General features: G+C 33.3%; 1 protein-coding gene across 1 annotated transcript in view; it reads left to right on the forward strand.

The window, feature by feature from the left end:
- LOC106709430 (irregular chiasm C-roughest protein) overlaps positions 1-25,168 on the forward strand; it is a 60,823-nt gene that overhangs the window by 25,307 nt on the left and 10,348 nt on the right. Inside the window, exons 2-12 of the mRNA XM_045684701.1 lie at positions 919-1,313; positions 2,224-2,374; positions 2,921-3,001; positions 9,111-9,262; positions 13,573-13,664; positions 14,369-14,477; positions 19,547-19,628; positions 19,857-19,939; positions 21,038-21,140; positions 21,700-21,833; positions 23,508-23,631. Coding sequence (XP_045540657.1) covers positions 1,155-1,313; positions 2,224-2,374; positions 2,921-3,001; positions 9,111-9,262; positions 13,573-13,664; positions 14,369-14,477; positions 19,547-19,628; positions 19,857-19,939; positions 21,038-21,140; positions 21,700-21,833; positions 23,508-23,631 — 1,270 coding nt within the window. The 5' untranslated portion in view covers positions 919-1,154. The remainder of the gene's footprint in view (positions 1-918; positions 1,314-2,223; positions 2,375-2,920; positions 3,002-9,110; positions 9,263-13,572; positions 13,665-14,368; positions 14,478-19,546; positions 19,629-19,856; positions 19,940-21,037; positions 21,141-21,699; positions 21,834-23,507; positions 23,632-25,168) is intronic.

The following is a 25,168-nucleotide window of genomic DNA, read 5'->3' on the forward strand; positions in this document are numbered from 1 at the left end:
TTTGGATGAGTGTTTTCACGTATTGATTTTAATTCCGATTTTAGTGTAATTTTCTACAATACTTGATATGTGGTTGTTTTAACTATATTAAGGTAAGGTATTTAAGTTTAATAGAATAAGTTTGTACATGTAACTTAATGTATGAATTAGTGTGTACTTTATGGTTTAAAAAAACTCTTTTTAGTGCAATTTAATTATTGTTAATGCAAAATTTTATTTAATTTTTACATTAAAATTTTATTCATAACACGGTAACCACAAAAGTCAGTAGTGACATCTATGCAAATAGTTATAAAGTTTAATACAAGATGTGATATGAAATTATTTTTAATACATTTAGTTTCTATATTTTATTATTTGAAATTTATTTTTGAATTAAATTGTTCTATCTACTTTTATTGTTGAATTTTGCTTCAAATCTTTTCAATAATAAGCTAATAAAATGTTATAAATTGTTAGTTTTTCTATTATAATTTCACCATTTTATTCTAAAAAACTTATTGCATTACACCAAAAAACTGTCGGCAGACACTGTTCAAGTAAAGTGTTTTAACCCTTTAACAGCAGCTGATTGACATGGTGGACGTCAACGTGGTCATATGTTCCACCATAATTATGCATCACATCACTATTTTCGGTATAAGTACTTCATTGGTCGAGATCGCATTTCGCAAGCTATGATTTATTTAAAATTCGCACCGTGTGTAGAGTCACGGTATAAAAGGGTTGATGTATGTTTAAGTTAAAATATGAATGTAAGTTTTTTTATGTTAAGACCCCCATATTTTATTAGGCAAAAAGATAAAGATAGAGTTTACTTATAAGAGATAAAATAAAAGTTATGTGTAACATATTGATGTCACGTGTTAAGTTATTATTAATTTCGTATAAAATTAAACATCTCTTTTTTTGTTTCAGTTGACCCCACCGGAACGTCGTCGCGTGCGCTCGATGTGAAATAAATCAAGCAACACCGAACGATTTATCATTGAACATTAAAAAGTGTCCAAAAATAAACATGGCGCTTAAATTCAATGCGTCCGTAACTAAAATAGAGCAAAAATAGTATAGGGGAGGTTTAACTTCCGTTCAAAATGTGATATAAAAATAGCCAGGATATCCCTATGCTAGTGAAGGATAACGTTTCTTAAACTATGGCTGACTATAAGAGTAGATTGAGAATAACGAGTAGGTGTGTGAAACCTTTATTCTTATTGTTACGGACTAGGATGTGGTATTTAGTGTTTTTAACAGTGTTTGGAGTTTGTAGTGGTTATGTTGAACAGAAGTTTGCTATGGAGCCTCAAGATCAGGTATATTTTTTTTATTATTTTACCATAAGTATAAAAACTAAAATATAAAGTAGTTTAAAATGTTAAAAATATTTACGTTTAATAAAAAAATAATCAATAAGAAGTAAACGCATATATTTTTATAGATTCAAAGCTTGTTTATTTAGTTTATAAACTATAATTAAATGTTATTACATAATAGGTTAAGTTTAAAGTTAAAATAAATGAAATTTTAATTTATTTTCTTTGCATATAAATTTTATTTTATTATTGACATAAATTTGTAAAGTTTTTTTTTATTTTACATAGAAGTCAACGCATTCGAAAGTAATTTATTGTAATGTCTGTATAAATAAGAAATAATGGCTTTATTATAGCAGCCGTACAATATCTAATGCTTTGCCTCAGGCGGATTGTTATTTGTGGCATTTCTTTTGGCATTTACGTAATGATGTAAGTTTTATAACTAGATATTGTATAATGTAACAAGTAATTGTGAGGATGACAAAACAAAGATTTATATTTTACAATTATGTCCGTACTAATTTTTTATTGTGTAATTTATATTGTCTCATTACCAGAGTCGTATAGTAACTTAAGCAATCGTTTGGTGTAAACGGTGGTGTGTCTAAATCGTCACTAAGCGCCTACATTGCTAATAATTTAATGTTTCTGAGTGTGCAATTAGTTTTTTAAATAAATATATTGTTATATTTTACACTTATGTAAGTAATAATTTGAAATATTTTCAACATTAAAATCAGATTCAAAAATCTATAGAACGGACATTACGATGACTTCCTGTCTAATATCTGTTACTAATGTCAAAGTAGACAGCCAAAAGTGTACCGGTGGTACATCTTTTTGAGTGTACGCTTTCGTAAGGTCCTGTCTATACTATGGATATGTTAATTGTCTTTGGTGTCTATAGACAGCAGTGGTGGGTTCCCGGGTAATATTGCCGTGTCGTGTGGAAAACAAAGTGGGTCAGCTGCAGTGGACTAAAGATGACTTCGGTCTCGGTCTTCATCGAGATCTCAGTGGCTACGATCGATATAAAATGATTGGGAGCGATGAAGAAGGTTAGTCTTAACTTGTAAATTATCCTTTTATTTTTAACTAATTGAGACTGGTTTTGAATTTTTATTTTATTTGTATCTTTGACTACAGTCATAATACAATTAGTTGAGCTTCTTTCTGATTATCTTATCGTTGGTTTTCTAAAATCAAAACCCCTGTTTGAAACATACCATCTCATTTATTCATCTTTGACAAAACAAAGATAACAATATTTTTTACATTAAGATTTTGGTCTAAGAAACCAAAGATTATTCACAAAATACCATTTAAAAGATAATACCCATAACTACGTCATTTATTACTTATAATATAGCGCACTACATAAATAATTGAAATACAAAAATAAAGTTTTAAAAACCAATCAGATTAAAATTGATGAGATTTACCAGACTTAGTCTCAGAAATTACTAAATGAGACTAGAATATATGACGATTACATTAAATATCTCTTTGTTACCACTGCCAGAAAATCAGACACATTTGTTTCTAATTTTCTTTGAGTAGTGCAGTACTTTAACAATTTAATTAAAACAAATTCCTGTTCACAGGTGATTATTCTTTGGATATAAGAGAGGTGACTTTGGAGGACGATGCCAAATATCAGTGTCAAGTCAGCTCAGGACTTAGAGGTATGTTTCATAAATAACTAACTTCTTTGGCTTCATTAAACATTTTCATCTTATCTAATAAAGCGGATCTTAGCAATAGCAGCATATTTTTAATTTTTTAATAATTTTTTCTGTAAAAAATAGCTCTTTACTGATGTGGGTGCCTATAAAGGTAGAAGAAGACCAAAGAAAGTATGGATGAATTGTGTGAAAGAGGATATGCGTAAGAGGGTAAATTCAGATATGACGGCTGATAGAGATGTATGGAGGAGTAGTACATACTGTGCCGACCCTCCATAGGGATAAGGGCAGATTGATGATGAATAAATTGCCCTTTACTTAAGACACTCTTAAGGCTCACTTTCACCGTGAATAGGCCATAGTAAAACAAGCTGACCCACTGCGGATTACTCGACTTCAAAGATATATTTGAATTTCTTCGCCTATAAGTGTAGGTTGCATGATGTTTTCATGAAATTCGAAAATCGAATAACACATTGGTATATTTTGGAGACACACTTACATTTTGGAGTTACCCGCTAATATATGTACATCCTTCAATCTATACTTTCGCATTTAATACTTAAAAGTAAAATGAAGACAAGTCTCAAATTATTTACAATTAATCATAGTTAAAACAAAATTAATTAATTTCATGAAAGTTTCTTTGTATTTCAGTAAATTGGATTGTAATATAAAACGTTAAATTGATGAGAAATCCATTTGATGAATTGTTTTAAACTTTATTATAAACGATATTCATCGGTATCTATGATAGAGATTCAACATAATTAGAACTTTGACTGATTGCTTGTTAATCAAATTAACTTATACAAATTAAACAAGAATTGGATTTGAATATTTTTTCAATTACAATCTGCGCTCGGCCGCCTCAAGTCCTGTGAAGCTGTAACTGCTCTTCAAGGCAAACAGTGACTACTCAGTCACAAAAAAAAAAACATTGGCTACTTATTACATTTTTTTTAAATCCGCGCAGTTGTAGTCGCGGGCGTCAGCTAGTAATAATATAAATAAATTCCTTCACAGGATAACTAAGGATATTTTCTTATTTGCAGACAATACTCTTGGGTACAATAGTATTGGTTATTCGTACGATTTGTGGCCTTCTATTGACTTCGTTCATGAAAGATCTCATTTTTATTCAATGCATTATTTGCACATTATTGTGAGCAAATTATTTCTACTTCTGTATTTCCTTTGGTACGATTTTCCTTTGGAAAGATATGTATTTTCATATGTCTTTGAAAATAGATTAAAAATATTTTAAATATATGTTAAGAAAAGAACTCTTGTATGTATGTTTGTCTATGTTAATACTTTTTGATGATTTCCCTTTTCTTTCTCGTTTTTCATGCCATAGTGACAAGTGAAAAATTATTAATTTTTATTATTTATTTTTTCTAATGTTAATTTAAATATTGTACTAAATAGAACTTTTATTTGTAATCACAAACACAAATACGTTTGCAATAGAAAATTATATTTATATATAGTTGAAATTTCAACGTTAAATTAACTAAAAATGCTAACGCATGGTAGATTATGTCAAATCATTTCAACTTCTCAGAAACAATGTTAGGGATGACAATATTGTTGTTCCACATGTGATACAACAGTGAAAACTCACCAATAAAATTATATTTAGAAGTTGTCGAAATACGAAAACCTAGAAAGTATTCTGAAAAGCGTTAAAGTTACGAAAGACATTCTTACAAAATTTATTTGTTCTAGATTGTTTTTGTCGCTACGACTTGGAAAATTATATTTCGTACTAATATCATAAACTAGCTTTTACCCGCGACTCCGTCCGCGCGGAATAAAAAATAAATAGAAAACGGGGTAACAATTATCCTATGTCCGTTTCCTGGTTCTAAGCCACCTGCCCACCAATTTTCAGTCAAATCGATTCAGCCGTTCTTGAGTTATAAATAGTGTAACTAACACGACTTTCTTTTATATATATAGATGTGAATGTATAGATGGATGGAGGTTTATTTGAAGGTATATTCGAAACGGCTCAATGGATCTTGATGCAATTTGGCACAGATGTAGAATATAGTCCAGACTATAAAATATAGAAATCATACGCAACTTAAGTTTTTTTTTTAAATTTCGAACGGAAGGAGTCGCAGGCGTCAGCTAATGTTTTAATAAATTAAAAATCATTTTGCTCATTTCTTTTATGTCATCATTTATTTCTTTCCTATTCCCTTTACATCGGCCATGTTTGTTATGGAAGTTTCGTTTTCAGCATCGTAATTTGTTTTTAATATTTCTTTCACCCCTTTTTCTTTCAATTCTACTGAGTACTACGTTCCTTTTATTTGCATCTGCGATTAGCCAATCTTATTGAAATTTCTCCTTTGTTTCGCTGATTTCGTATTTTCAATTTGACGTTGTGTTTTTTTTTTCAATTTGTCAAAAAGATTTACTATTTAATTGAACAGAGTTTGTTTATTAATGAATAAACATTTCTGACTGGATTTAATTGATTTTTTAAATCGAGTTTTAATTTTCTTTTGTATTTCTATTAAAGTATGTATTTAGGTTATATTGTTTTCGGCCTGTTTTTAGCCGACTTCAAAAAGAAGGAGGTTATCAATTCGACTGTATTTTTTTTATGTGTGTTACTGCGAAACTCCGCCCCTGGTGGTCCTATTTTATTAAATTATCTTAATCGAAAGGAAGTGCTTGCAAATGGGTCCCATTTTTTTGATTTTTTTTTTAAATAACTAGAAGACTAGTAGATTAGTACATTGTTATATTGAAGTACTAAATACACAATGAAAGCTTATCGAATAGTTTATGATTTATAGTCTATGATTAAAATTAAATTCCGATTCAGAAGTTTTAAGGACTCTGCTACTCTTTGACAATAGAAATCGTTTAATTAACTATGTCTTAGTAAATACTTTAGCCGATTCAGCAAAAGATTCCTCCATTCAAATGTTAACGAAAAGGTTTTAGAAATTAATTTACATAAGCCTTTGTGAACAAATGGCAAATCTTTTGGTAAATTCACTTTCTATTTGACTGTACCCATTTTGAATATTCTTATCTTAAATGAAAAGGGTTCTTATGGAACATTCAGCCTTTGTTGTATACTGTACTTTGATATTGTGATGTAATTAAATTTTATTTTATTATAAATTGATTATAATATTACGTCTTATTGGAAGATATGGAAGAGAACATAAAAGGAAGACTATAGGAAGAAGGTATGGAGCACTATTCCACCATACATACTGTGCCTCCGTAGTGATAAGGGCAGGTTAAACTAAGACACATTTGTTTGTTAAAAACATATCAATGTTTTACCTATATAGATACTAGGTTTCGCCCATGATTCCGTCCGCGTAGTATTGAAGAAAAAAATGAGTAGCCGTTTGAAGGTACGCAATAACAAACATCTATCCATTCACATCTATATATATAAAAGAAAGTCGTGTTAGTTACCCTATTTATAACTCAAGATCGGTCGAACTGATTTAGCTGAAAATTGATGGGGAGGTAGCTTAGAACTAGGAGACGGACATAGGAACTGTTTTATCTTGTGTGCATTTTTTTTATTCCGGGCGGACGGAGTCGCGGGTAAAATCTAGTTTATAATATTATTTAGAATTAAGATTAAGTGACGCTGGTATACATATAAGGCTGAGCAAGAAGTTTATTTATTAAGTTTGGATTCATCCGATCCGAGAACTCAATCAGAAGTTACCGATAAGAGTCGTGTGCCGGCAGCCTTCCAAAGTAATTGACCGCTTTCCTTATATTCGCTTATCTAATATTTTAGATACAATAGAAACGACGGGATTATTTTAACTATATATCGTAACAATATCCTTTGTAAAAAGATTTTTATTGGATTCAACGAATCGAAAAATTTGTTCTTTATAAGTACTAGTTGTCGCTCTCCTAAAATTTAAAGTGTTCTTCCAAACTATGTTCTATATCTGTGCTAAATTTATCAAGATCCATTGAGCCATAGCGGAAAAACTTTCTAACAAACATTTATCCATCCATCTAACCTTTAGCATTTATAATATTAGTAAAATTTTTACCGTTATGTTTAAATATACCTTCGATCAACCTATACAAAATGAGTGCCACTTGATTGATAAGAGGTACAACAGCATTATGACTGTTGGTATAAAAAAAACAATTGTTTTCAAAAATATAAAATTTCTTCAAGCCAGCTGTAAATTCAAGACCTAGATTTTCAATCTGAAAGTTACAAGAACTTGACGAAAAATTGTAACGAAACTTTTCTCTCTTCTCCCTGCATTGCAGCGATCGAGGAAAACTTTCTGTGTGACAATATTTCAATGTCTTTATTTGTTGTTTTATCTATTTTTAAATAGCAGAATACAATTCAACTGGGACTTTATCTGTTAGGATATTAGAGACGAAACTTAAGAAAAAACACTAAATTATTACACTAAGCATTAAAAAAATGTGATGATTGGTTTCTGCGTACTATGCTTTTCTAACCAACTTCTACGTTAGTCGTAAAAATTAAGCCAAAATGTCAAGGTTTATAAAATTCGGGGGGTAACATAAACTCTTTCGCGTAATCCATCCATCTTTCATCATCAACGTCCCCGATCCACACGTATTAGGGGTACGAGACCACGGCATAGGGTCGCACAACAAACAAGCTGTCCCAACAACTTCGTCTGCGTGAAATACTGTCTTCGGACAGCATTTTAAATGACCTACACTAATTATTTTACTTCATATTATTAAATATTTCAATAAAACATATTAAACTTACAAAACATTCACATAAACACTACATAATTCTATACAAACTTTCATCCCCTATTCCTTATTGTCATATTGCACCATTGAGTGTAAAAGCTTTTACAAACTTTGAATGTGACATTTATTATTACATCAAATTAACATTCTAAAAAATAAGTTTTAACTTCTAACTGTAAAAATGACGATACTTCCATACTAAATTCCACCCCCAATTTCAACCCTTTTTTTCGCGTTAAAAATAGTCTATGCCCTTTCTCAGGATCTAAACTGAAGTCTGTCAAATTTCATTTAAATCAATCCAGTAGGTTTGGCGTGAAAGCGACACAGACATATAGAATGATAGACAGAGTTATTTATGCATTTATAAATGAATGTAATATAAGGAAGGAAGTAAGGATTCATGAAATGGAACTAAAAGTTACAAAACGAAAATTAAAACATAAAATTTACCTAACTATACCTACCGTTATGTATAACACCTTATATCACAATTGCAGAATATAAACTTCTACAGTTTTCTACAAATAGTTTTCAACGGTGCAAACTTTTAGCGCCGTACAAAAGTTTGTAAGTTAAATAGTACAAAGTTGCACAATTTCGCCGCAAGCTAGTTACCCATTGTGTTCTGTGTTTGATAAAAAAAAAAAAAGTTTTGCTATCATTAACTCTGTTCTATTTATTTGCATTGTTGTTAAAGAAAACGATGCAGTTGACTTCACCGTTTGGACGGTCACTACCTGTTACGTTCTGAATCTCTGATCTTTTTTTTTATTATAAACTAGTTTTGTCGCTCCCGACTCCATTCGCTTGGAAATAAAATAAATAAATAATAAATATCCTATGTGTTTTAAGGACTATATTTTACATCTGTGCCAAATTTCATCTAGATCCGTTGAACTGTTCCGGAGATGCCCTCCAACAAACATCCCATCCAACCTTCTAAGCATTCACATTTACAATATTAGTAAGATTAAGAGAAGAGAGGAGAATAAATTAGTTTCTATTGCTGTTAATAGCATTTATTTCTAGCGGTAATTTCGCATCTAACCTAATTAACTTTACATTACCGTTAATTACAAATGTAGGAAATATATAAGAATATAATTGTAAGATCTGTTTCTTTCCAAAGAGAGTTAAAGGTCGAAAGGAGAGTCGACTCTCAATATTGTTGTAATACATGTTTTGAGATAGTGGAGATCCACCGTAATATGTATTATTTCAAACAAACAAAATAAATGAAGATCAAATTATGTGAAGAAAACAAATGCTCTGTAAACAAATGATACTAACGTTTACGACTACAAATGTATATTCAAGTTTTACAAATTGAAACTCTTTTGTACAGGGGAACCTGCAATTAGATCTCGATACGCCCGTCTGTCTGTCCTCGTCGCACCTGAACCACCGAAAATACTGCAAGGGAATTTCTTCTCTACAGCTGAAGACAGAACGATCAAATTGGAATGCGTATCCGTCGGTGGGAAACCAGCGGCTGAGGTAAGTTGTATTTATAGAAGTTGATACCAACATTTGGAACAATATTCATTTTGAAGTTCGACTGTAAAGCACCTTATTAAATTTCTTTGTTTCACCAGTATTAAAGTAGGCTATTATTATTTTCACTGTAATTTCTTCAATAAATGGTGGTCATGATCATCCAACCTTTTTTTTCCTACGAAGGGTCAGCAAGTATGTACTCTTCCGTACATTTTTATCAGGCGTCATATTTGAATTCTCTTCTTATGCATATCCTCTTTCACACAATCTTTCCATATTTTAAGTATATAATAACAAAATTGAAGCAGAGTTTAAACGAAATTATCTACGACAACTCAATGCGAAGTTTCCTAAGTAACATTTGTCAGAATAACGTACGCTTGTTGGAAGTTATGTTCCTTTGACATGACTTTACGAGTTAACTTACATCAAACAAGTTACTCGACAGACAAATTTGTATGAAGAGTGTGATAATAAGGCAAATAAATATGATCAATGAATGGATGAATGGATTTTGGATCATGGATTTTATCGTGGAGATAGAAACTAGCAATAAACCGGTGACTATGAAAAGCAATTGTTCATTTAGAAAGAAATAAACTTGACCGTTTTTCCACTAAGATACTCTATGGAAAAATACCAATCGAATATCTTAATCATCAAGATATATCAGACTCCAGAACCTTACACTATTTACGTAAACATTCCTGAAGAAAAGGCAATCCATCTTTATATCTCATGAAATCGTTTGTTCTTAAAAATTCCAGCAATATGGTATATAACATTACAAAGTAAAATTTAATTTTCAACGCCTTTTAAAGTTTAAAAAAAAACCTTAGCATTCTCTTAACGGATAATTTTCAAACTTTCTCTCTTTGAACGTTAAAAAAGTGGCTCTGAATTAAGTACTTGTGAACTCTTGGTGCCTAAATTAGCAAGTACTACTTAATTACAATTGCTCAGAACTTCTTCCTTCTCAAGTTTCCTCAAGATTTATTAATTGCCGGCCCCATTTGTTTTCTCATTGTTACAACTGTTTATTTGACTCTTGCTCGAAAATTCTACATTTAAGAGAATGCTATTTATTTGCTTATTTCTTTTAATAATAAACTACTATCAATGTCATGTGAATACTGTCAATTGTTTCACTAACTAGCTATAGTTAGTGTGGGTATACTCAAGCATTGCCACGTAATGTAAAAATTCCAAACATATTTTATGGATAATTATTTGATGATAATTGGATACTTTAGGACAAAAAGACAGTTGGAATTCCTAGAAACAGCCTACAAAACTTTTAGAAATGCATCGAAGACAAACATTATATTAATTTATAATTTTCAGCATCTCCTTGACCTTATCCCTCCTACGTAGGATCGGTGTACCAGGTTTCCGTCCTCCAAACGAATCTGTCTGCCGTCATCTCCATTGTCATCCCCTTCTTGATCATGTCATTTTTCACGCAATACATCCATCTCCTAGGCCTACCTCTATCGGTGTACCAGAGAATTAACAATTATTAATTTTTACCCTATTCAGATAAACATAAATATACATCTTATTGTACAAAGTCTGCTCATTAAATTTATAGAAATTCAATTCGATTGCATTGGAATACTGTTAATAAATATCTTGCCCTCGAGATCGGATACAATTAGAATTTAAATTGATTTAATTTGAGATTATCATGTCGCTATCCACAAACCCATAGACTTGACTTACTTGACTTAAAGTCCTATGTCCCCGTAGTGGGGCAGAGGGCGTCCACAGTACGTCGCCAGCTCACTCTATCTTGGGCTCTGCGTTTGGTCTCGAGCCATGTCAGCCCGACTGTCTTCATGTCGGCTGCCACTGAGCGCCGCCAGGTTTGTTTAGGGCGACCACGTCTTCTTGTTCCTAGCGGGATCCACTCCAGGGCCTCCCTGGGAATATGACTGGGATCCCGACGAAGCGTGTGGCCAATCCATAACCACTTGCGGCGTCTTATTTGTTGACCAATCGGCTGTTCTCTGCTACGTGCAAGGAGTTCTTCGTTGCGGATCGTGTCTGGCCAGAAGATTCCTAGGATCTGTCGGAGGCAGCGATTGATGAAGACTTGGACCCGCTGTGTTGAAGCTTTTGTCACCTTCCAGGTTTCGCATCCATATAGCAGTACGGATTTTACGTTAGATCGAAATATTTTAGTCTTCACTCGGTGCGTAAGCTTCTTAGACTGCCATATGGGGCGCAGTTGCGCGAAGGTGGCCCTGGCCTTGGCTATTCTAGAGGTGATATCTTCGTCGGTTCCTCCAGAGTTGGACACGACACTACCGAGGTAAGTAAACATCTGCACTTGCTCGATGTTGACGTCCCGTAGTGACAGTGGTAGCGTGTTACTTCCCTCAGTACGCATCTCTTGAGTCTTCCGCGCGTTGATTTTTAAGCCAACTCGCGCTGCCTCTTCTTGCAAGTCGTCCAATTTTGCTTGCATGTCGGCATGTTTGTGGCTCAGCAGACAGAGGTCGTCAGCATAGTCTAGGTCGTCCAGGTTGCTATCCAAACCCCATTCTATACCTCGTCGCTTGCCATCATTAACCTTGCGCATTACTCCGTCCAGGACGACAAGAAAGAGAAGAGGGGAAAGGAGGCATCCCTGTCTTACTCCAGCTTGTACCTCTATGTCTTCGGAAATAAGTCCGTCGTGGGTTACTTTACAAGAATAATTCTTGTAGACGGCTCTTAGGATGTTTACAATTTTGGAGGGGACTCCTAATTCTCTGAGACGAGACCAAATACTGGACCATTTGATGGTGTCGAAGGCTTTTTCGAAGTCAACAAAGGTAAGGTAAACTTCCCGTTGCCATTCTGATGCTTCTTCGAGAATAATTCTTAAGGTAGCAATTTGGTCTGTACAGGAGCGGTTGGGCCGGAATCCCGCCTGTTCCTTTCTTAAGAGGGGTTCTACCACTTTTGAGATTCTATCCAATATTACTTTACATAGAACTTTTGATGGGATAGAGAGCAAAGTTATACCCCTCCAATTTCCGCATTGACTAAGGTCTCCCTTTTTCGGTACTGTTATAAGAAGGCCTTTATTCCAGTCGTCTGGAAGTATTTCAGAGGACCAAATTCTCTCCAGGAGGGGCGTCATTATCTCTACAGCTGTTGTTACATCCGCTTTCAGCATTTCCGCTGTTATGAGGTCTAATCCTGGCGCCTTGTTGGTCTTCAGAGAAAGAATAGCCTTTTTGACTTCTTCCTTGGATGGAGGTGAAGTGTCAATGTCCAGAAGTTGGGATCCCGTGGCATCAAGCGAGTTGTCGTGGGACAAGCTCCACCGGAAAATTCTTAGTACGTCGTCTGAAACAGATCTAGCTGATTTCAGAGAGCAGTACCGGCAGATACGGAGGCGCATTTATCGCAGCACCCGGAAAGATAGAAGACAGTGGGCCGACGATATTGCGGACCGAGCTCAGGCAGCCGCCAATACTGGAAATATGCGAGAGCTGTATAACGCTACTAAGAAGCTAGCTGGAAGGAAAGGCTTCTGGAAAAAGCCTCTGCACGATAAGGAGGGTAGACTCATCGCTACTTCGGAAGGGCAACTCGCACGTTGGCGAGAACATTTCCAAGAAGTCTTCCGCAATTCTGCCATGACAAACCCATAGAGACTGGATCTAAATATAATGTCGCGATCAACAATCCTTTGGAGACTGGATCTTGACTGGTTGCAGTATTAATGCAAGTGTATAGGTAATTTGCAACTAAATGTTTGCAACAAACAGCGTATTACATAGTTACAGAGTAATTTAAGGAAATTTTAAGGAAACCAAGGTTGCTGCAGAACTGATAGTAGCAGGGATAAGGGAAATAAAAAAAAAAAACAAACACCGTATTTTTAATAGGATTTCTGTTCGCTGTTATATGAGTATCTAGTCTCTATAACTAAATGAGTTTATAGTTTGATGTGTGTTTTGAATGAATTCTTTATCCATTCTAATTTCTGCTGAACTATAAATAGGACCTAATAGTATGAGAAAGACGCTAGTGTTTTGATGGCGGGAACTTATGATGAGACTCAAAAAACTAACGAATTGATAAATGAACATTTAAACATTGCATAAAAATTGATCAAAAAAAACAAAGACACGTTAAACTAATATTGCTTATAAATGCCATGACAAAATATGAACAAAGATTTTCTACGAAATCAGACTATCGTTTATCTCTGCCTCTTCAATATTACCAATCCTTTCTCTTATCTTTTTATCCATGTTGCTTTTAGGAGGAACTATCTATAGGAATAAATAAATGTTTTTGTTTTGTTTCAGATCACGTGGGTAGACAGTAATGCTGGAGTTATAACACAAGGTGTTACAAACACGATCGAACCACTATCAGATGGACATAGATTTACGGCGAGGTATGTGGCCTATTTCTTTAAAAATTATCTTACAAAGCACCTTTTAAGTAATGTTTTGTTTTTTTCTGTTATTCAATGTTCTATAGGATGATTTTGTTTAATTTAAATAAAACGATTGACATTTGTTTGTATAACCTGCACACAAATTCAAATAGAACAAGTAGGAATGACATGAACTCACAAGAATCATGAAGTTAATGATATTAAAAAAGGAATGAGAAAGTCAATGGGTACTATGTATAAGGGCCCAAGTAACAAATTGGTGATTTTTACTTTTTTGTGTTAAAAGCTATATCTTAGTCTAGTTAACAACGTGCACTGAACAAAACATACATTTACAATTGTTAATGTTTTTTTTTTTTGCTAAGATAGAAGAGCCTATGCGGCCTATTTTACGATATGGTTGAAACTTTCAGAGCCTCTCCTGAAAAGTTGTCAATTTGCAAAATGGCCTATATTCGTAGGAGCCATCGAAGTAATATTACTAAGAATAGGAGAGTAAATAAGAAGAGAGATAAAGAAAGTATATGGCATCTTAGTAACCAGAATAAACGTATTGATTTTAACAATTAATCCCTCTCTTTTAGTTTTGTAGTACCTTTTGGTGAAGTTGGTTACATGTTGATTATAGATTTAGGTTAAAATTTAAAAAGTCCAACAATTTTCCTGATTCCAATGTTAATATTCTTTTTTTAATAATACAGGTCTGTATTAAAGCTGACTCCGAAGCAGGAACATCACAATCAAACTTTCACGTGTCAGGCACAGAACACGGCCGACAGGGCGTACCGGGCCGCCAGTATACAAATAGAGGTGAGTTCTTTCAAAGAGTTATTCACCAAAGAGGTTTTAGTGTTTTTTTTTTATGAAAAAAAAAGGTTGCTTTTTATAACGACTACTATTTTGGTTCGAGTTTAATATTTCATAATTATTTTGCTTTGGAGTTATGATGAAACATAGGTACAAAAAGTGTGTTATCTTTGTTAGTCAAAAAAAGTAAACTAGAAAATATTTGAATTTAGAATATCTTTGTTTTGTAAAATATTTTCATACACACACAACTCACACCTGTAACCCAGAGGGGTAGGCAGAGATCACGGACTATTTGGTGTGGCCAAATGAACCTCCGCAATCTACTTTTCGCCATTTCGGGAGACGGGTTGCATCACGATGTTTTCCTTCACCGTACGAACGTCGGAAGAAATGTACATATTTAAATCGGAAATCGAAAAACTAATTGGTACATGGCGGGATTCGTACCCAGGACCTGCAGATTGCAAGTCAAGTGCTTAACCCCTGAGCCACCGACGATCCAAATAATAAAATATTTTCAACGATATTAAATCGAAACTTTATACATGAAATGTCTTTCGTTACTTTCCTTTAAATAACTTACTGGCAAAGAAGTTCCAACTTTAGTTTACTTCGATTACAATCTATTACCTTAATAATTAATGTCTTTTATTCGTTACATTGGAAAAGTTTGTCTAAGTTTGTCTATTGCCTTGGACAAGCTTGGAAAATTTTATATATGTTTGGAATTGTTATATTCGATTTTCTTAGGTTCTAATAAGTTGTTGCGGCTCGATTTTTCGCAATTATACGACTTCCACACACATCGTGCGTGTGCTCGTTTCCTTTGGGTTTATAATTTTGTCGTAGAATGTGGCAAGTATAGATTCTCGATACCTAAATTATATTTAATGGATGTTTAATTAAATTAACAAAACGGACAAAAATCTGCGTTTTTGATTTAAAAAAAAAATGACACCAATGCATCCACTAAAAATAAAAAATTGAGCATTTTCAGTTTGAAATTTAACTCTGCAGTGTTGTCTGCAGATATTGGAATTAAAAATGATCACAATTTAAGACGAATAACTGTTGAAAATTCGAAATCAGAATGTGACATTTCCACATCTTTGTAAGCAAGTGTTGGAGTCCTCGTTACTGTCACGATGGCGCAGACAGTCTTACAGCATCGTTAGTGGTCTGTATATCAGGCAAATTGTTCTATTTTACGACTCGTCGCCAGGCAAAGGTCTTTGTTAGGGAGCCTCGAATCGTTAAGCCTTGTCATACTTCGGGGTTTGCCCGCCCTTCCTTTCTGATTAAATTTGTTGCCATTTCCAAGGCGACGTTCGCTAATTCGAATTAACAATTTAGATGTCTTTGTACGTAACGTCTCGTCTTTTAGCGTAACCTTTCGTTTTACTGATTTTATGCAAAGTTAAGATCAAAGTCGTTTTGTAGATTGCCATATTATACATAAGGAAAGAATATGTTTTTACAGGAATGAGTTTAAGAGAATAAAAGATGTAAGCGAGGGAGATAGATAGTGGAATCGAACATAATATCATCTAAATTATGTAACTAGCTGTCGCCCCGGACTCCTTTCGCCCAGAATAAAAAAAAACCTATGTGTTTCTCCAGATTATGTTAGAACATAGTCTGGTCAACAGATGTAGACATCTATGCCATCTTTCAGCGTGATGTCTTAAGCCATTCTGGCATGAAGACTTCACTTTCCTTTGAGCAGTAAAATATGAACAAAACTGATTGATAATGAATTTAAAAAACACTTTTATTTTTAATTAGAAAACCATTCAAATCTTCATCTACAACCTTCCTAAAATCGTGGTGTTGCTGTTTATTTATTCTGGTCTCGCATCTTCCCCTCAGTTGGACCCTTTACCTAAAGGTGTCGGTTTGAAGCTTACAAATTCAGCGCGTACACAAAAAAGTGCGGCATCCCCGAATGTGTCTGTTACATTATTTATGTGTTCGGAAAGAACTCGAAACCAAGTTGGTTTTAACAATGAAGCAAAGAAGCCAAATTTCATCTGCTACAGTCTTTGTGACGAATTACAATTGTGTGGTTCATTATTACATTTGGAAGACAGGCTTACTTTAAAAGGTTAATTAAGAAGCTAACAGTTACATATGGAAGTTTTTAAAGAGGGAAGGAACTCAAGTGACTTACCATGAGTTTCTAAGATGATAATCGCCGTTTAAAACGTTATTTCTGTTTTGGGGATGATGATATAATTTTATACAGAGATGTTAGCCTCAGAAACCCACAGCTAGTAGAGATAGTGACATGAATTTAGCAAAAGAGAAGTATGATACTAAGAGATGGATAAATTGAGTGTAAAGTGACAAGATTATGAAGGAAATTTTTAACTTTTAAATCCACTTACCAATAGTTAGTTGTTTTAGTATAAAGTCTTTAGTAAATTGATTCCATCAAGAATCGGTAATTGTTTTTAAACCAGAAATAATATCTAAGCTCATTAATTCATCAAATATTTCGTTTCTATAACAGTTATATTAAATAAGCCTCGGTTAGAAGTTATTTTAGATTTTTATTTAAATACAAGCACAGATTTACCACTCATAAAATATTACGACAACAGTCTAAAAGAGTGGGTATAAAATAAATATTATTATATCAATGGGTACGGTATACATTTAGAAAAAAATTATTGTCGTTCAAAGAGTCTGCTAAAAGGGAATTACTATTCCGGTCACGGGTAAGAATGTCTTTTAGAAGGCCTTCTTTATTATTTTGGCCCTCAGTTTTTCTTGTTTAACAATATCTTATGTGGGTACATATTGTGATGCTTTAAAAAATCGCGCTTTAAGTTTTCATCATGTTATTTTATTATTATTTTAGTTATTTGTTGACAGAAAAATGATCGAAATTTGTTTAATAAGCGCTGAAAGCAAAAATGTCCCTAATTTTCGCAACACATTTTGAAGCTAAATTCAAAATCTACTAGTTTTCTAGTTATTTAAAAAAAAATGGGACCCATATGCAAGCACTTCCTTTCGATTAAAATCATTTTTATCAAAATCGAACCACCAGGGGCGGAGTTTCGCGATAACACAAATAGAAAAAAAAAATACAGTCGAATTGATAACCTCCTTCTTTTTGAAGTCGGCTAAAAATAGTTTAAGTAGATGTTTTATCACTTCAAAAATACGTCTAAAAATGTCATTTTTTTACTTAGTTTTTTTTTCTACGTTTTTAACGTTTGTTTTAGAATTCTCCGAAAAACTAAAAGTTACAGAAGTTATATTACGATATAACTAAAGCAGTTTTCAAAGTCGTCAATTATCCCTTGCGATGGAAGTTATGACGACAGAAGGGCCTGGTTTGTTTGTCATAAGCCCTAATATAAGTCCTCTTTCCCTTCCAATCCTTTTCTTATTAGGAAAGGAAGGGTAAGCGGATTTTGCGGAAGAGGGGTAGTATAAAAAGGGGAAATATCCTCTTTTTGTGCGTCCCCTTTTCCGTTAATTAAAGGTAGGCATCGCATCTGCATTTGCGGTTGTCTATGGGCAACGGTCGCCTCGATATTTCGGCGATTTGCTCATTTGCCACCTTTTGATATAAAAAAAAATCATGCCCTTTTCCGTCGGCTATAAAACAAGAACCCTTTTTACGAAGCCAATTACTTTTTATGTCCAAATAACCGATTGCTTCGGTATCAAGATTGCCATTTGTAATCTCTTAACTGGCATGTGACCATTTTTCTGGTTTACTTTTAGTATGTAAGTTTTCATAAGGAATTTTATACGTTAGTGAATTTTACGCTTTACAATTCTTTCAACAAGAGATGAATGCATTTGTTGGTATTTGAAGATAAAATATTTAAGATAACTGACAGGAATTGTTCCAATAAAATTATAATATTCAATACCGAAAAAAAAAGTATTTCATGAAAATTTTTATTAAGATAATTATAACGAACATTAATTTTTTTTCTGTTGTTGTTCGCAAATCTGCTTTTGTTCCGGGTAATGTCCAAACGGTTGATCCGATTTTAACGGGACTTTACTGTAAGGTACCTGACGTATGCGGAAATATTGTAGGTTATTTTTTTAATTCTGCGCTGAAAAAGTCGCGGGCGACTGCTAGTTTATAATACAACGATAAAATCATATTTCGTAATTAAAAAGAATAACTAATCAAACTGATGTGTTTAGTGACCTTCTAATAACTTATTTATTATACAATTTTTTTATGTGAAAACTTAAATTCATATAATGCATATCGAATCGAAGGTGTTTTTTCGAAAATTTTGATCGAATCCGAGCGAATTCTTTTCACAACGCCGCATTGCGTGCATAAATTTTAATTTGCTTAATTTTCATGACAGAACATTCATTCTGGCCATTCATTTTCAAGTAAAAAAAAGCTATAAAGCCAATAGATTAGTCCGCAGTGCGAGCTATTAAAAATTCAGTTCAAAAAAACTGTCTCTCATTTATTATTCGGTGAGTTTATGGCTTAGCTGGTTTCGTTGGGCTATGGTTTTATTTATGCGTTTTTTTTTTAAAGTCCGATGCAATGAATTTTGTTTATTGCCTCCCGGGTGTAATGGTTAATTTCGAAAGGCCCATAAACCCATTTATTGTCATCTTTGTTGAATATTATAACATTGAATGGAGAAATGTTAGATGATTATGTTTATATGATATGAGTGAATTGAGATCTTACTGTATGGGTGGTCAGTTTTAATATTATCACATAAGAATGAATTGATCGAACTTGTCTCAAAACAGTTTTAAAGACAGTATGCTAAAAACATCTTACGGCCGAAGTCGATAGATTCGAAATTTATATATAACTAGCTGTCGTCCATGAATCCATCAAGCGAATTAAAAAAAAAAACTTAACTAGTAGATAATGTGTTATTCAAAACTATGTTCTACATCTATTCAAAATTACATCTCGATCTGTTGAACCGTTCTGCAAATAACTTCCAACAAACATTTATGCCTCCAAACATTCGCATTTATAATATTAGTAAGACATAAGTACAGTTGATATGAGTAATGGTAACAAATTATTAATAAAATAATTTCTTTAACAGGTTAAATATGGACCTAAAATAAAGTTGTTCAAAAAATCGGGAAACAAAGGAAAAATACCTGAAGGAGAGGATCTTATTGTTGGTGAGTCATAGTTTTAAAAGTAAATTTCCATACCTTTTAAACAGGCATATCAAGTAGCCGTTCCATTGTAACCGACTGTAGCTTAAACGATTAGACCAAGATTGTTGTGTAAGCTGTCATTTGTTTTTTTTTTTCCTCAGATAGTTACAAGGGTACAGTCAGTCTGATTTTTCATTTTTTTAATTAATTATAAATTGCATATTTACTTAAGTGAATATATTATTTCAGATTGCAAAGCTGACGCGAATCCAAACAATTTGACTTTCAAATGGTACCTTGATGGAGAGCTTGTTGGAAACAATTCTGAATTGGTGAGATATTTTGTTATATTTTTTTTGTTAGGGTTAATTTAAAACTTTTATGACGATGATACCTACACGTCACCTGTTGTGATGTAAGGGAACATACCCATACTACGTGACCTATTTTTTAAGATTTTTCGACCCCTCCCTCCCCTCGGTGACCATTCGTAGTATATGCCAAGACCCCCCCCCCCCCCTTTAGTTTTCACGTAGTAATTCATAATTATGATTTTTAATCATTTCACAGGCAAAAATTGAAAAAAAAAATAATTTGACTCATACTCGTCTTTATTGCATAAGACTGCAATAAAGACGACTTCCAAAACACATAAAACTTCTTGTAGCCTCCTGGATAGAATCCGCAGAGGTCGCACGCGAGACAGGTTGTCCACTGCACCACCATGCACCAACTGTGAGTTTACAAAGCGCTAAACACCGCGCTATATTCGAATATAGGTCGAAAAAATACGAGATTTCTCTCATTAAAATCGACTACGTGACAAAAAGCTGAACCACCCCCCCCCCCCCTCCCGTGACTGACCGTAGTATTTTAAAGACTCCCCCCTCCCCCTAAACGGGTCACGTAGTATGGGTACGTTCCCTAATCTGCTCATAACAAACTATGTGTAACGTCAAAAAGTTCGCACTAAGCTAGCGTGGTAACTAATGCCTTGTCAGTACTAATTTAGGTTAGGATAGAGCCGTAGGGGACCTATACGAAACAACATCTAGTAATTTTTAATAAAAAGCTTAATTCAATTTGGATTCAAATTCTAATAAAAACCTTCTGTTTCAATGTATTGGATATCCATTGTTTCGTAGGATGTGTTTGGAATATCCAATTCTAACCAACTAAGTGGGTTCGCCGTGAACGGGTAAATCCTATCTTGCTAGCTAAGCACTCGAATTTCCTGTCAACCTGTCTCTGTTTGACTGCTTGAGTCGAGACACGTGTCTTGAGCAAGGAAAGGAAATTGGGAAATTTGTTTCTACGTTTGTTTTAGTTATTTTTTACTAAAGGTAACATAAGGTATTTATATAAGCAATCGTTACAGAAGTTTTTAGTACATTTTCTGTCACTAAAATAATGTGATATTTTTGCTGCAGATTATAACAAATGTAACAAGGAAACACAATGGAGCTGTACTCAAGTGTTTAGTTTACAATGAAGTTGGGAAAAGTGAGGAGTCGGAAACATTGGAAGTTACATGTGAGTAGTAGGTTTTGTTCTGTTTGAAAACAATTGAAAGTGTGACTTACCCCGAATTCTAACTAAATTTTGTGTTTTGAATTTCAATATTCTACTTCCTACGACATTATAACTTAGCCCATGGTAAATCTTAATCCTAAGGAACCATGTTTTTGTACCATTGTTTCTGACTGATAGAAACCTAAGATGATTTTAATTTAAATTAAGTTTAACGTACGGTTTTCGTATATTTTTATATATAGGGTGTTTCCCGTTGAGCCGATCGGTCTACCAATCAATCACCCAGTTAGATTTTTTTTAATTCTATGAACTCAATCGGCTTAATGGAGAACACACGAAATCTATTAGTGTAACACAAAAGTTGTAATCGTAATAAATGTTTGCAAAATAAATTTTAAATTAGATAAAAAAAAAAACATTTTTTATTTTTTGCAAGGTAACTCTTTCATTCCAAAAACTAATTTGATACTTTCGTATCGATTCATCTTCCAATTTCCCTTTTAAAATTATTTCTTTACCTATTTAAAAGAAGCAACAAATTCGATGTATTTTTTTGTAGACGCCCCATCGTTTCGAAGCTTCCCTAAAGACGTAGAAGCGGAAATCGGTAAAGTGGCAACCCTAAGCTGTGACGTTGATGGACACCCTGTACCGGAAATCGAATGGTTACACAGAGAAGAAGATCAAAATATAGTACGTATTTAAATAATTCAAATAATAAACAAGAAAATAATGAAATTATATGAGGAAGGTTATAAAAGTAGGGGAAGACTGAAGAAAGTATGAATGGATTGGATTGGAAAAGGATATGCATAAGAAGGGAGTGAATTCAAATAATTCTATAATACGCGACCAACAACAATATCTGATGCGCGAATGGACCGGCTCGTCCGGTGAAATACCACGACTACACAGAAGACAGGCATGAAGTAGAAGTAATTCCGCATTTCGTCTGATGAGTCTGCGTTCCTGAGGCCTAATTTTAGCCCTCTTTCCCTTTTTACCCTTTTCTTATAAGGAAAGAATGGAAAGGAGAAGTGGATATGATATAGGAGTTTGGCATAGGAAGGGAAAATATTCTCTTTTTGTGCGTCTCCACCTCCGTCGATTAAAGTAAGCAATTTATGCAGTTGTGGACGTCTACGGGCATCAGTTGCTTTGACACTTGGTCCAATTCAGGTGGTTGCTTGCTCGTTTGCCATCTTTTAACTTAAAAAAACAAAAAAAAAAAAAACAGAAATAATGGCTGATAGATGAATAGAAAATTAGTATACACATTGTGCCTTAGCGAAAAGGAAGATGGTGTTTGACTTTATAATTAGCAAGTTAAATCAATAATAAACGATCTAGTTAATAACAGTTCACGTTTGAAGTTCAGTAAAGTTTTAACATGAATTTAGTTGTTAGAAAGTTTAATTAATTTTAATACTGAACAAATTTAAAACTTTTTTGATTTCCGTAAATATTGTTTTTTCAACTTAAAATATTATTTTAAAAGTATTATTTTTATAACATCTCTTTTTCTGACTCTACGTATTTTTTTTTTCGTTTGCTATAACGACTATATGGCGACGGACTTTAAATAAAATAGTTGTTAAGTAATTTTCTTGCATATAAGCCAGCGCAAAAACTACATAACTATTAGGTTCGGGAAGGAAGGTATAAACAACATAGAGAAGAGACATAGACGTTTACTATACTTTTAAAAATGAAGTACCGGATCTTTATTAAGTATTTTTAAGAAACTGGGCAACAATTTTCTAAATAAAAAAAATATATATATGCCGGAACTCTTTACAAACATTTGATACGCATATCAAGATTGTCATAAAATTTTAGTAAAACCTTTTTGGTCACCGCCAAAATGTCGTTGTGTCTTTGACTTTTAATGACAAGACCTGTCAAGTCAAAGAACAAACAAAAAGTTCTCAATTTGTTTGCTTGTGTTAGTAATTTTTTAAGTCAGTGTGCGTTCGTAAAGACGCATACTATGTACATGTTTGATCGCATCTTTACCTCATTTCCAGAAAATTGGTACAACTTTTTATTTTATTATAAGCTCTTTGTCTAATCCTTTTCTCAATGGTCAAAGTTAACTTGTATTATCTTATAGCGTCGTATCAGATTTGAATAGAATTTTGTCTCTATTTTACTATTGAGTGGGCGTACGAGTCGATTTTTTCTCACAATTTAGAATTGTGACTGACTCAAACCAATTACACAAAGAATTTGATATCTTCAAAACTTGAAAGTTATTTTAAGATAAGATTTATGAAAATCGATGTAATCTATTAAGTTAAGTTTAAGTTAAGTTTTATTGGAAAAGTTATTAGAGAAATATTTTACTTATGAGCATATTTTTTGCAGCGTGTTGGCAGAACTGCGAATTTGACCTTAACCGTGGACACTCATACATCTGGAAGATACATTTGTAAAGCAAATGTTGATGGTTACCCGGAAATAGAGGCAGAAGCAGCTATTTATATAAAAGGTAAGCCTACACTAAAATTTAGTAAAAAGGTATTGAGAAATATGACGCAGAATATGTGTCTAGGAACAATAACTTTGTATCCACAAAACAACGATCGTAACATCCCTTTAGGGCAACATGCAAAGACTTCAATGCTCTGTGATTTAGATCCAATAAATTGACTACGATTAAGTAGCAAAGACTAACCAAGTGTTATATCCCACGCGATTTTAAGTTAAGTTAAGGCGACTCAATTGGCTGACGAAATTCAATACGTAAGTCCAATCCGAAGGTATGACAAAATGATTGAAACAGGCTTGGTTAGTATAAATAAAATTAAAACCTAATCTTATTTCCCAGTATGTAACCTTTAATTAATTCCTTATTACTAGAAAAATAAAATATTAACTCTATAAATAATCAACGTACTTTATTTTCATTAATTAATTTCTAAGTGGCAATGTGCGGGTAATTTCCTAGAATGTTAGAGTGGTTAATATAGTACATTTTCCTTCGTTAAGTAAAAGCGAACGTCCTTGACTCATTTTCCTTGAACAAACAGTAATATTAATTGGCATTATATAAATACTAGCTTTTGTCCGCGACTTCGTCTTCTCAGATTGAAAAAAAAAAACTTCTATAATTGTGGAAAGTTCAATAAGATGTGTTGAACCGTCGTGATGTTATCGAGTAAATATGTTAATCAAACGTATCCCACGGGAATCGTACACATTTCCGGGATCATAGGTAGTCTATATTATGTTCTTCCAAACTTCTACATCTATACCAAATTTCATCGAGATCCGTTAAGTCGTTTTGGAGATACCTCCTAACAAAACACCATACATACTCGTACATCCTAACATTTGTATTATATTAGCTGTCGCCCACGTATCCGATCGCGTGGTATTAAAAACAGATTATTAAGTGTAGGCAATGTGTTCTTCCAGACTAGATACATTGTTATACTTTGTGTTCTACATCTATAGCGAATTTTATCGAGATCCGTTCTCGATATACCTTCTAACAAACATCCATCCACACAACCAAACATTCATATTTATAATATTACTGAGATTTCTAAGTAACGATGACTCTATTATTTTATAGGAAATAATTACGTAGGCATATATATTTTTTTATTGATTAGATGTTAAAATTAGAACATTATAAATTCCATAATGTATGTGTACTATGTTCAAAGCAACTTTAACTTTTTTGCTTGTTTTAAGTACCTATCCTAATTAACAGTTTTAAACCATTAACTTGAAAATTTTACAGATACATAGATCGCAATAACAAATGAAAAATATGTTCCATTTTTTAAAGGAAAATCTATCTTTTTTTGTTTCCCAAACTTAATCTTTATATCAATGTTAAGGTTTGATAATTCCATTCGATTTGGGATCCAGAGTCGTCACAGTGTCAAAATTAAATGAACTTTATAGCGTTGATAGACGATGCCTTAATTATAGCTGTAGTCAATAATCAATATCGACTGAATGTTTCGGGCACGTTGTCAATGTCACAATGGACACGCACACTAGCGCCACTACAA

Source organism: Papilio machaon, chromosome 27, assembly GCF_912999745.1.
Source record: "Papilio machaon chromosome 27, ilPapMach1.1, whole genome shotgun sequence".
In the NCBI taxonomy this organism is placed as follows: domain Eukaryota; kingdom Metazoa; phylum Arthropoda; class Insecta; order Lepidoptera; family Papilionidae; genus Papilio; species Papilio machaon.